The following is a 13383-nucleotide window of genomic DNA, read 5'->3' as shown; positions in this document are numbered from 1 at the left end:
AAAAAAAAAACAACCCACAAGTTTAACTAAGGCTCTTCAAGGACCTCTTGATTCGAAGCAGCACTGGTTCATCCCAGCCCTGACAACAAGAAAATACAACTTCCTGAGCTATCAAAATCTTCATGTTTTATAAGAAACTCTTATCTATTCCCCTGCCCTTCCCCTCTCTCATATTTTATAGCAGCATTTGAATTAATTTACAGGCTGTAACAACCCAGAGACAGTCTTGTTCTAACACATTCCCATTGTACCTTAGTCATCCAGTGACCTGATCATTTCATTGGGTTATTTCCCTTCCCTTCAGCCACAACATAAACAATCTCTCAAAAAGGTGCGGAGGGGGAGGAGAAAGAGAGTGTGCACAAATGCTGCTATTATTACTGATGAATACTGAGCCTGCATTGCAACAGAAACATCTCAGATGCCTTTTCCTTAAGTTCATAAGAAACTAAGACAGAATACAGCATGCAGAAGCTTAACACCTCCCACTCCACCACCTGCAACCCTTTCCCACTGCACATTATCAACAGACTCTGACACCTTCCTTCTCCACTGCTGCTATGTTGAAAATTATTTGCAAATTCCTTTAAGACATAAAAATCAGATTCTCAAAAGAATGAATTTCACTGGATGCTCAGTCTTTATCTAGCTTTCTATGTGAACTTCTAAGACAGTCTAGTAAAATTTTAAGGCCGATTTTATAGGAATCTACCTTAGACTTTTTGTGTGCTTCTAGTTCAGTACTGGTTAAGAAATAACATTTAGTTTATTAAAGAAAAAATGAGTATGGCTTTATAGTTATATTCTCATGTTTATTTGTTATGCTGCCTTTTCAATGACATTGAAAAGGGCAAAAAGAGATGTCAGCTTCTGCTTTGCTTCTGTTCTCATGCAGTAATCCATGATTCCCCAGTGAGCAATACATTCAAAAGGACAGAGACATACTAGCTTATTTTCTGGTGATGCTTTGGTGAGCCTAATGCTAGCAGCCTTCATCTCACTGGCTACCCGAAGTTCAGTTTCTGTGTATTCCACTTCTGCTCTGACATAAAGCCTTTGTCAAGAGAGACTAGTCACCATGGCAATGTCTCTAAAATAGAACAAATTCAACACACATCAATGCCTGTACAACAAATAGAATAAAGTACCACTTATAATACATTATTCTGCATTCACTGGGTAGGAATTTGTGCAGAGGGCTGTGACTACATCTTTTTCATTTGATTACGGGAAAACAATTCTTCAAACTGGAATTGGGAAGGAACAGAACAGAATTGCTGAGTAATTAAAAAGACAGAGATCTAGTTGTTAAGTTAAAGCCATTAACAAGGTTGCTCTTCATGGAGACGATGATCTATCTCCCCCTAACTGTACTGGGTGCTGGATTAGGCTTATATTCTCATAGAAGTGTGAACTTTTTAAAGAGGTTTTAAGGCTATGTTTTATTTTGCAGCAGATCATGGTTGGTATTCCTGGTTGGTATTCCTGGTTGGTCTGCTAAGCACTGCGGGCCACGGGGCAAAGATCTCATGAGGTCAGGACACACTGCACTAAGCCAGACAGAGGGAACTCAGCCAGGTTTCCTTCCCTGAGATGGGAAGCATTCAAAAGCAACTAGAAAAGCAACTAGTATTTATGCAGGTGTGAGACCAAGGCTGTGACAGCATGTGACATAGGTGCAATCCCCAGCTGTATATCTGACCAAGACATGGATCTTCCTCTTCTGGGCTCCACACAACACCACAGTGATGATAACTGACTGATAAGAACTCACAGGCAAATAAGGAGGATCATTAGTATGGCAGAAAACACGAACTGCAGGAAAGGCCAAGGAAAAGATTGAAGAAGAAGTGATGGCAGTTTTGAAATAAGTGCTGCTGGAGTAGGTATCACATCCCACTCAGAAAAGGCGGGGGGTAAGTGACTCAGATTCGCAAATCCCCAGCAGCGCAGACTAAGGTGAGACAAATCTCAAGGTCCGTATACAAACATTCATTAGGTTGGTAACCAGGTCTTAACTAGGTCCACAATAATTGGTTAGGTATAAAACAAATTATGGCAAGCGGTAAGGTAAAAATCCACCACTGTCCAGTGAACTGTTTTCTTTTGAAAATGTTCAAAATATTTATGAGCTATCTCTAAAAGAAAAACCTCTAAAAACCTCTAAAGGAAAAACCTAAAGTACTTCAATAAATAATATATGCAAGCAAATTATATATTAAGAATATTATGGGAACACTTGCAAAAATAAAATGTTTAATGTATTAAATACAGTACTCGCAACACAAAGATGAAGGACTATTTTGATCTGGCCCATGTCAATAAGAAAAAAAACAAACAACAAAAAGAGAAAAAGAGAAGAAAGATCACTTTTTTTTTGGCAATTCCCCCTCACAGAGGGAGGCAAAAGTCTTGAGGACTAGGTAGGTTTTAATTTGTAAGAATTCATATTAAAAATAATCCTACCTCTAAATTTGAAGTCTTCAACTTTCGGTTTGAAAAACAACAGATATACCCATTCATTTGTCATCAACACAGTGGCCATGCAAATGCTGTACATGTATAATGCCTGTCCAATCAAAAACAAATAATTTTTTTAAAAGTGGATGTTGGGAATGACAGCACTAGCATCGACACAAATATGGTGCTGAATTCAGGGTCTTTGCACTCCAAATAGTAAGCCATAATCTCAGAGTCTTATTTATTTTGTCCAGGGATCTCACTCTATCCCCCACCATGGCTCAAACATAACCAGTGATATCTGTGCTTTAGATTATTCATGTAATATCAGTCTATTGTATCTGTAGCATTGTAAATGTGTCCTCCATTAGCCCCTTCTAATGAAATATAAGTTATGCTATTATGAGTTAGGTATATGAGGTGGGTTTTTTATATATATATATATATATATATATATATATATGAGATAGTACAAGGGTGCAATACAAGATGAGAGATTAATTTCTGCACAAAGGGCATTAGTCAACAAATACCATGCACAGTTTTGCTTGCACAATTAAAAAAAAAAAAAAGTATTGAGGAAGGAAGGAATATGCTGCTGGACAAGCCCCGTATAAGATACACCTGCCCCGGCATCTATAGCTTGCCCTATCTTAACAAAATCCTTAGTTTAAACACTTGATCCTGTAATTAATCCTGTACATTAATAAGCCTAGCTTCAGCCTTTATTACAAAAGACTAGCTGGAGAACAATTTTATACCAGTGGCATGCCAATATCCTACCAGAAGACAAAATAAGGGCACATGTTTTATTCATAATTTTGTAACATAATCGTGTGTAGTACAGAAATATCTTTTTCCCTTTTACCATAGACTTGTATCTGGCAATGAAAAATGCTGGCCATGCATCTCCTTGAAAAATCCCTTTACTCCTCAGAAAGACTGTCCAAGGAAAGTGCTAAACCACCTTTTGCCTTCCATCAAATTGTCTGCTGATATAACAGATCAAGTTTTTAAGGCCTTTGTCCATGCAGAGTTACAATAATGCAGAAGCCAAATTGATTAGAGAGAGGAAAAAGGATAGAAACTGAAAGAGAGAGTGTGATGTTTCAGTAATGCCCCAAAAGTCAATACTGTGTCTACAGATGGAGAAGTGCACATTGCTTGCCCTTTGAAAGCTTCTCCATATCTTTGTCATTAATACTGTCAAAGTTAAGAATGCATTTTAATGGAGTTCAGTGGCAGTTGAACACATTCATTCACACAGACCATAAGAAGAAATGCTAGGATGTTTTAGCCTAAAATATCCAGGTAGACTGGAGATGCCTTAGCCAAGTTCTGGAGGAGGGAATGGATTTCTTTGATGTTGAGCCTCATGTGAGGCTCCCTTTGCCAACAGCCCAGCATCAACTCATATACTTCCTTGGTGCACGTGCGAGGTCTCTGCAGCACTCGACCCCGAGTGATGCACTCAATCACCTACGAGAAATCACAAGGAAAGGATCAGTGTAGCCATGCCAATTACGTGGGCCTCACCAATGGAAGAGCTAGCTGCTAATAGCCACAGCAGCCTCACTGGCGGCAGTCACCTGGCCACCTCTGCAGAAGAGCTGCATTTCTAGGTAGATGTACGGGCAATGGGATATGATCTGGAAAAATCACCATAATGTAGGATGTCAAGGAGCAATACCTTGACTGATGTTATGTTAACCCATGTTAACCCTTCCATTCATGAGGGAATGGTGGTAGGGAAGCAATACCCTACCTGTCTATCAATCTATCTCGCCTCATCTCAGAAGTAAGCTGTTTCAATCATCTCACATAGAGCACCTCTCCCTCCCTCCTTACACTTTATGAGTACCACCGTGACTAATCTCTGGAAAGGGATTACTTTTGATTTCCCAGGTACGAAGAGATCTCCAGATTCCTTCAATCTATTCAAGAATGTTTTAGAACAACAACTTAATGACAATGACATTTCCTGATGAGTAACTGAAATCACCCAATGCCAGTTTGGGAGACAGGTAAGCTCCTTTTTATTGCCTCATGGTCTTTCTTAACACCCAGAGCAGGCTATTGTATACAAAGGAGGAAGCTACATCCCAACTCGGTATAGTCCTACTTGAATAACTTCTGTCCACCTTGGGGAGAAAAGGGTGAAAAAGAACTTCAACCACAAAAATTTGCGACAACACCATAAATACATGGTATCAGGGTTATTGCTTTTACTAAATAAGTTTGCTATTGTCCTTTCCCCAGATAAGCCATATCATCAGTTAAAATGCCACCATTCGTTATGCAATTTTAAAATATAACACACACCTCATTGTTTGAGAGCTGATACCATGGCTGTTTGCCATAGGTAAAGATTTCCCATAATACGACCCCCAGGCTCCAGACATCACTTTCTGTGGTGAACTTCCTGTACATGATACTTTCGGGAGGCATCCAACGAATAGGCAGCATTGTGTGACCTCCAACCTGAGAAAAAAAAAAAAGAAAGAGTCAGAAATAATTCCTCCAGGAAGAGTATTGAGATGCTAAACCAAGGAAATCCACATTTTCTTTTTTTCCATCTGCTGCCATTCACTTTAAAGAGCTCAGAAGAAGCAGGGAGCTGTGATCCAACCTCCTCTCTCCCAAATGGTGATCACTACCATGATAGATTTCTCAATAGACTCTCCAAAGAAATTGTTTCTGAAGTATAAACTCTTCTACATTTATTTTGCACCCCCTACACAAGAAACTGAATGCTCTATAAAATTAATGATTAACCTATCATAGAATGGTTTGGGTTGGAAGGGACCTTAAAGATCATCTAGTTCCAACACCCCTGCCGTGGGCAGGGACACCTCCCACTAGACCAGGCTGCTCAAAGCCCCATCCAGCCTGGTCTCAAACACTTCCAGGGATGGGGCATCCACAACTACTCTGGGCATACAACTTCTCTGGGCAACCCATTATAAATTAGGCCGGTATTACTCTCCATTTTAAGACTGAGAAAATTGTAAAAGATTCATGCAATGAAATCTGCAGATATCATCTGAGATCCATGAAGACACAGTGACTGCATGGCACAGAAGGATCAGGATCTATGTGGTTTAATCTATTAATCTATTATGAATTAATTAAAGCAATGCTATTGTCTGTGGATAATTTCCAAAGTTAATCAATGCATCAAATTATTTTGTTCAAAATTAACTACTCGGTTCTACACAGCTTTCCAAATTTTCAGTCCTTTGTATATATACACTTGATAATAAATAACTTGCAAGACATGGACTCTGTGTCCCAAATCATCACATGATGAATTCCTCAGGAATCTTTTCCTGAATTAATGCCTTTCTGAAAGTCTCCAACACATTTTTTGTTTTCCCCAAAATGCTATACTTTCTTAAAATTGAGTTACTTAAGCTGAATGTAAATAAAAAAGTAAACTCTTGCTTTTCATTCTAGTTTCTAAACAACTTACTGTTCCTAATGTGTCACATTCTCACTCGATCACATAAATGAATAAATCCACTCAAGTAGTTTTAAAATAGTCTAACTAGCTGAGCGAGAAGAGATCAGTTGGAAGGGACCTACAATGATCACCTAGTCCAACTGCCTGACCAATTCAGGGCTGGCCAAAAATGTTAAAGCATGTTATTAAGGGCATTGTCCAAATGCCTCTTAAACACTGACAGGCATGGGACATCGACCACCTCTCTAGGAAGCCTGTTCCAATGTCTGTCCACCCTCTCTGTAAAGAAAAGCTTCCTAATGTCAAGTCTGAACTTCCCCTGATGCGGCTTTGAACCATTCCCATGCGTCTTATTGCTGAATACCAGGGAGAAGAGATCAGCACCTCCCTCTCCACTTCCCCTCCTCAGGAAGCTGTAGAGAGCAATAAGGTCACCCCTCAGCTGGGACAGGACACAGCCAGGTCGGCTGACCCAAACTAGCCAAAGGGGTATTCAATACCAGGCTTTCCGGGTTGCGGTCGGTGAGCAGTTGTACATTAATTGTGTTTTTATATTCCTTTATCAGTGTTATTGTTGTTTTCCCCTTTCCTTTGCTGTTCTGTTAAACTGCCTTTATCTCAACTCATGAGCTTTGCCTTTTTCTTCCAATTCTCCCCCCATCCCACTGCGGGGGGGTGGGGGGGAGGGAGAGCAAACGAATGACCCCGTGGTTGCAAAGATACAGATTCCTGTACAATTCAGAGATGCAAGATTATGCAATGAAACAGTTTTCAAAACTTCCTATCTGAACACTTCAATGCTTCTAGAGCAAAGACATGAAATATCACCATTGAAATAGCAGGCTCAAGATGAGGTGAGCTGGAGAATCACAGAATCACGGAATCTTCAGAGTTGGAAGGGACCTCTAGAGATCATCTAGTCCAACTCCCCTGCTAGAGCAGGATTGCCTAAAGCACATCCCTCGGGGCTGCATCCAGGCGGGTCTTGAAAATCTCCAGAGAAGGGGACTCCACAACCTCCCTGGGCAGCCTGTTCCAGTGCTCTGTCACCCTCACCGTAAAGAAGTTTTTCCGTGTATTTGAACGGAACTTCCTATGTTCTAGCTTGTGCCCATTGCCCCTTGTCCTGTCGCTGGGAACCATTGAAAAGAGCCTGGCTCCGTCCTCCTTAAACCCACCCTTTAGATACTTGTAAACATTAATCAGGTGCCCCCTCAACCTTCTCTTCTCCAGGCTAAAGAGTCCCAGCTCTTTCAGCCTTTCCTCATAAGGGAGGTGCTCCAGTCCCATAATCATCTTGGTTGCCCTTCGCTGGACCCGCTCCAGTAGTTCCCTGTCCCTCTTGAACTGGGGAGCCCAAAACTGGACACAGTACTCCAGTTGTGGCCTCACCAGTGCAGAGTAGAGGGGGAGAATGACCTCCCTCGACCTACTGGCCACAGTCTTCCCTATGCAGCCCAGGATGCCATTGGCCTTCTTGGCGACAAGGGCACACTGCTGGCTCATGGATAATTTGCTGTCTACCAGGACCCCCAGGTCCTTTTCTTCAGAGCTGCTTCCCAGCATGTCCGCCCCTAACCTATACTGGTGTTTGGCATTCTTCCTTCCCAGGTGCAGGACCCTACACTTGCTTTTGTTGAACCTCATTAGGTTCTTCTTTGCCCAGCTCTCCAGCCTGTCCAGGTCACGCTGGATGGCAGCACAGCCCTCCGGAGTGTCAGTCACCCCTCCCAGTTTGGTATCATCAGCGAACTTGCTGAGGATACACTCTGTCCCCTCATTTAGGTCATTAATGAATATACTGAACAAAATTGGACCAAGTATTGACCCCTGAGGGACACCACTCGTTACAGGCCTCCAACTGGACTCTGTGCCGCTGATCACAACCCTCTGGGTTCTGTCACTCAGCCAGCTCTCGATCCACCTCACTGTCACCTCGTCTAGCCCATACTTCCTCAGCTTCCTAATGAGGATGTTATGGGGGACAGTGTCAAAAGCCTTGCTAAAGTCAAGGTAGATGACATCTACGGCTCTCCCCTCATCCAGCCAACCCGTTACAACATCATAGAAAGCTATCAGATTGGTCAGGCATGATTTGCCCTTGGTAAATCCATGCTGACCACTTCCAATAACTTCCTGTTCCTCTATGTGTTTGGAGACGACATCCAGAATGAGTCGCTCCATTACCTTCCCAGGGACAGAGGTGAGACTAACCGGCCTGTAGTTCCCTGGGTCCTCCTTCTTGCCTTTTTTGAAGATTGGAGTGATGTCAGCCTTCCTCCAGTCCTCAGGCACCTCTCCTGTTCCCCATGACCTTGCAAAGACAATGGAGAGCGGTCTAGCAATAACATCTGCCAGCTCTCTCAGCACTCGCGGGTGCATCCCGTCAGGGCCCATGGATTTATGAATGTCCAGCTTGGCCAAGTGGTCTCTGACCCGGTCCTCCTCAACTAAGGGAAAATCTTCCTCTCTCCAGACCTTCCCCCTTGCCTCCAGGGTATGGGATGCGTGAGGGACGGCTTTATCAGTGAAGACCGAAGAAAAGAAGGCATTCAGTAACTCTGCCTTCTCTGTGTCTTCCACCACTAGGGCACCCGTCTCTCTCATCAGTGGACCTATATTTTCCCTAGTTTTCCTTTTTCTGTTGATATACTGGAAAAATCTCTTCTTGTTGTCTTTAACTGCAGTGGCCAAGCTGAGTTCTGATTGAGCTTTGGCCCTTCTAATCTTCCCCCTGCATAGCTTTGTTATATCTTGATAATCCTCATAAGTTGCCAATCCCTTTTTCCAGAGAATGTAAGCTTTCCTTTTTTTCCTGAGGTCCAGCCAAAGCTCTCTATTTAGCCAGGCTGGCCTTCTTCCCCGTCGGCTCGTCTTTCGGGACATGGGGATGGCCTTCTCCTGTGCTTCTAAGAGCACCTGCTTGAAGTATGACCAGCTTTCCTGGGCACCTTTGCTCTTCAAAACTGCCTCCCAAGGGACACTCTCAACCATGCTCCTAAACAGGATAAAGTCTGCCCTTTGGAAATCCACGGTGGCAGTTCTGCTGGCTCCCCGCCTCCCTTCACCAAGAATTGAAAACTCTATCATTTCATGGTCACTCTGCCCAAGATGACCTCCAACCTTTACATCCCCCACAAGACCTTCTCTGTTAACAAACAGTAGGTCCAGTAGGGCACTTCCCCTAGTAGGTTCCTTCACCAGCTGTGTTAGGAAGTTGTCTTCCACACACTCCAGGAACCTCCGGGACTGTTCCCTCTCTGCTGTGTAGTATTCCCAGCGGACATCCGGGAAGTTGAAATCCCCCACAAGAACAAGGGCAGATGATCGCGAGACCTCTGCCAGCCGCTTATAGAATACTTCATCGGTTTCTACATCCTGATTAGGGGGTCTATAACAAACTCCCATCATGATATCTGCCTTGTTGGCCTTCCCCTTGATTTTTATCCATACACACTCAACACTGTCATTCACACTGTTGAGTTCTAGACATTCAAAACCGCCCCTAACATAGAGGGCCACCCCACCACCTCTCTTCCCTTGCCTATCTCTTCTGAAAAGCTAGTAGCCATCAATTACAGCACTCCACTTGTGTGTGTCTTCCCACCACGTTTCCGTGATGGCAACCACATCATAGTTTCCCTGCTGCACGATGGCCTCCAGCTCGTCCTGCTTATTCCCCATGCTGCGTGCATTAGTGTAGATGCACTTCAGTTGGGTTAATTGTCCTGCCACTTTCTTGGGGGGACAGGCCCTGATTTGCACCTGATCATTCTCGGACACTACTGTAGTTACCAAATTATCACTACTCCTTGTGTCTATGCTGCCACACAATTCACTATCCCCCACCATCGCTGAGACAGGCTGCAAGACCTTGCTATCACTTATACCCATGAGCACTGCTATGTTGCTCCCAGGCACCACTTTTGTGATCCTGGTTTCATCCCCATCCCCCTTCAAACCTAGTTTAAAGCCTTATGAATAAGCCCTGCTAATTCTTGTCCCAGTCTCTTTCTTCCCCTTCGGGTTAGGCTTCCCCCACCTGTTGCCAGCGTGCCTGGTTTCCTGTAGATCAGCCCATGTTCAAAAAAGCCAAAGTCCTGCCGGACGCACCAGTCGCGGAGCCAGGAGTTAATTTGCTGGCTCCTCCTATTTATCCCCTCGTCTACCCCTGCAAATGGTGGGATAGAGGAGAACACTATTTGTGCTCCCGATCCCTTAACCAGCCGCCCCAGGGCCCTAAAGTCATTCTTCATTGCCCTCAGACTTCTGGTACCTACTTCGTCACTGCCTACCTGAAATATCAGTAGCGGATAGTAATCTGATGACTGGACCAGGGAAGGGAGTTTCCTCCGTATGTCCTTAATTCTGGCCCCAGGGAGGCAGCTGACTTCCCTGTGGGATGGGTCCGGTCTACAGATAGGACCCTCTGTTCCTCTCAGAAGGGAGTCACCTACTACAATAACCCTTCTTTCTTTCTTTGTTGAGGACGTCCTGAGGCGTGGGGGTGAGTGACGAGCACTGGGCATTTCACTGGATGGATCAGCTTCTCCATCCTCAGTCGCCTGGTCCTCAATTTCCAGAGCCTCATACCTATTACGTAAGGGCAGTTGGGATGGTGAGGGGGGCCGTGAGAGGTTTCGCTTACCTCTCCGAGGAGGGATCTGACTCCACTCCCCCTTATCCCTTGAGTCCTCTCCTTCTGCCTGGTGACAGGAGGGAAGCGGGTCATCCACTTCTGATAGAGCCTCATCCTGCTGCCTTTGCCTCAGGGTATGGCTCCACCAATCTATTTCGTTTTCACAGTTCCTAATACTTCTTAACCTTTCTACCTCTTCCTTCAGTTCAACCACCTTCCTGAGCAGATCATTTACTTGATCGCACCGTATGCACACAGTGTCTCTGGAACCCTGTGGGAGCAGTGCCAGACTCAGGCATTCATTACAGCCCGAGACCTGCACAGCCACATGCTTGCAGAGGAGCTCAGTCTGAGTTCCCACGTTCTTCCTCGCAGAAGCTTTTGACTGTTTTGCAGCCATGTTCTTTTCTCGTGCCGGGAGATGGAGGATCTCTGCTGTCCGCTTCCCTCGCGCCCTGAGCCGGTGCCCTTGCACGCCGATGTTCCTCTGCTTGTGGTTGCCCAGCTTCTGCTTACCTTAGACTCAAGGCTTCCAGTGACCCACCGTACGAAATGCTGCTCCTTGTTTGTTCGTTCGCTCGCACTGCGGTGCCGCCCTGGGTGACCCACGTAGGTTACCCGCGTGCTGGGTGCGCAGCGGCCGGCCACTGCACTCCGGGACCACCCGTTTAGAGCTGCCGCGTGTGACGCTGACTCCGCCCCTGCCGCGTCAGCAGCCCGCCCCCGAGCTGCCGGTTTCGGCACGAGCTAGCCGCCTTTCCTGGCTACAAGAGCCCTTGAAAGAGCCCTCAAAAGAGCCCTTTGCCGGCCTTATCCGCCGCGATCCCCTTCCCCAGTGAGGCCTTACCTGCACTGAAGCTGGTCTCCACGGCGACGAGAAGAGGGGCATGAACTAACTGTAAATCAAATTTAATGCAAGCTCTTCAAATTATCAATGGGTGGACAGCAGCTTTGCAAGAGTGCCATTAAGGGACATATAGTAACTTCTAAAAGTGAACTCAAGGGTATTAAACTAGATTCATCTTTTGAAAGCATTTCTCTGTGTTAGGAAGAAGGAAGTTACTTCCCACTCATGGCTTTTTTTTTTTCCTGCAGATTTGTTTACCTGTCTGATGGAGACAGAATCATTTGAGTCACCATGAGCTTTCCTAAATTTTTTATCTATCCTTGATATCAGATGCTTCTTCCCTCATTCTCCTTAAGTCAAGCCTTTATATCTTTCTAAAAGTTAGGTCATAGCTAGTAGCTTGACACAGCAATTCATAGGTGAAGTTTTGGCTCCATTTTATATAAGACTATAATAATGCAAAGCCAAGTTATCTTGGTTAAAATCCTTGAGCCTGCAAGATACTAAATCATTTCAGATCTGGGGTCCCCATCTTTTGGCAAGCTTAGAAAGCTGTCCTGACAGCTTGTCGAGAATTTCAATACCATTCATAATGTCCAATATTGAAAAGGCTTCAAAAGGGCATATGGGTTACAACTACACAAGCAACTGATTGTATAGATTGTTCTCTGGAAATGAGGCCAACTGACACAGATTGCCCTAAGTCCCTGCTAATGACTTCCCTTTACCTCCACATTGATGTAAGCTGCCTGGGTGACCAGGTTCTCCATAAGATAGCTGAAGGACCCAGAAAGCAATGAAGACATAAGTGACTTGGAGTATAACATGCAGTATAACACGCTGCTTCCCTTCTTCACAAATTGCTCCCTATTCACAAATCATGAACAGGGTTGGAATTGAGGACAAGGCCCTGTTATGTGCTAAACATCTAAATAGCAGTAAAATAATGGCAGCACGTGCAAAGAAGGCTTCATATGCCTGGGCTGCTACTCACATGCAATGAGCTGACTTTACAATCAGAGTTCTGCAAAGTGCTCAAAACTCTGGTTCATAAAGTTCGTAGAATCATAGAACGGTTTGGATTGGACCCTTCCAACCTTTAAAGATCATCTAGTCCAAACCCCCTGCCATGAGCAGGGACATCTTTCACTAGATCAGGCCGCTCAAAGCCCTGTCCAAACTGACCTTGAACACCTCCAGGGACAGGGCATCCACAGATTCTCTGGGCAACCTGTTCCAGTGTCTCACCACTCACATCGTAAAAAATTTCTCCCTTATGTCCAATCTAAACCTATCCTCTTTCAGTTTAAAACCATTGCCCCTTGTCCTGTCTCTGCAGGCCCTAGTAAAAAGTCTCTCTTCAGCTTTCTTATAAGCCCCCTTTAAGTATTGAAAGGCTGCAATAAGGCCTTTCAGTTCCTTGTTAGCCTTAGTTCCTTGAGCAGAAGGCCTGGTACTGCAAGCGTTTGAGACATTAAAAGTCTCTTCAAGCTGCTTTGTTTAGGAGAAATTATGAGGTGTCCATTACAGTGGGGAAGCAGCTGATCTATACTCCATGCTGCAGCTCAGAAATGTCATTTTATACATTAGAAAGAGCTTAATCTAGGGAGCCAGTGAAATGTCTATCTCTGGATATCTCTTAGAGCAAGGTGGCCAGGCCTATGCTATTAATAACATAGCTACAGATAGTCTGCATGGGTGCCTCGAGGTGGACTACACGAACCAGTGAGGACTTTTCCAGCCCTGTTATTCAGTGGTAAGAAGCACTTATGTCCCACTTGATTGCCTCTGATACCCAGAAGCTTTCGCCTTAGAAGTGTTCTTCTCAAGCCAATCCAGAGCAAGTTGTTGCATTGTTTTGCTTGGTGTTCCCCAGTGTCAAGGCCCATTTGGATCTCTCAGATTTACAGGATGACATACTCTGTGATTTAAACTCTATTTCATGAGCTCATTAAGAAATATAATAAACAAACA

General features: G+C 44.4%; 1 protein-coding gene across 3 annotated transcripts in view; it reads right to left on the bottom strand.

Moving 5' to 3' along the window:
- Positions 1 to 3753: 3753 nt before the first annotated feature.
- Positions 3754 to 13383, bottom strand: part of LOC128901988 (BDNF/NT-3 growth factors receptor-like) — a 199379-nt gene continuing 189749 nt past the window's right edge. For all 3 annotated transcript variants that reach the window (XM_054184232.1, XM_054184233.1, XM_054184235.1), the window contains 2 exons: positions 4783 to 4941; positions 3754 to 3939 (listed from right to left, as the gene is read on the bottom strand). In XM_054184232.1, the coding sequence (XP_054040207.1) occupies positions 3754 to 3939; positions 4783 to 4941 (345 nt within the window). The remainder of the gene's footprint in view (positions 3940 to 4782; positions 4942 to 13383) is intronic.

The sequence above is a fragment of the Rissa tridactyla genome, chromosome W, assembly GCF_028500815.1.
Source record: "Rissa tridactyla isolate bRisTri1 chromosome W, bRisTri1.patW.cur.20221130, whole genome shotgun sequence".
In the NCBI taxonomy this organism is placed as follows: domain Eukaryota; kingdom Metazoa; phylum Chordata; class Aves; order Charadriiformes; family Laridae; genus Rissa; species Rissa tridactyla.
This window is presented reverse-complemented; position numbering and strand designations above follow the sequence as displayed.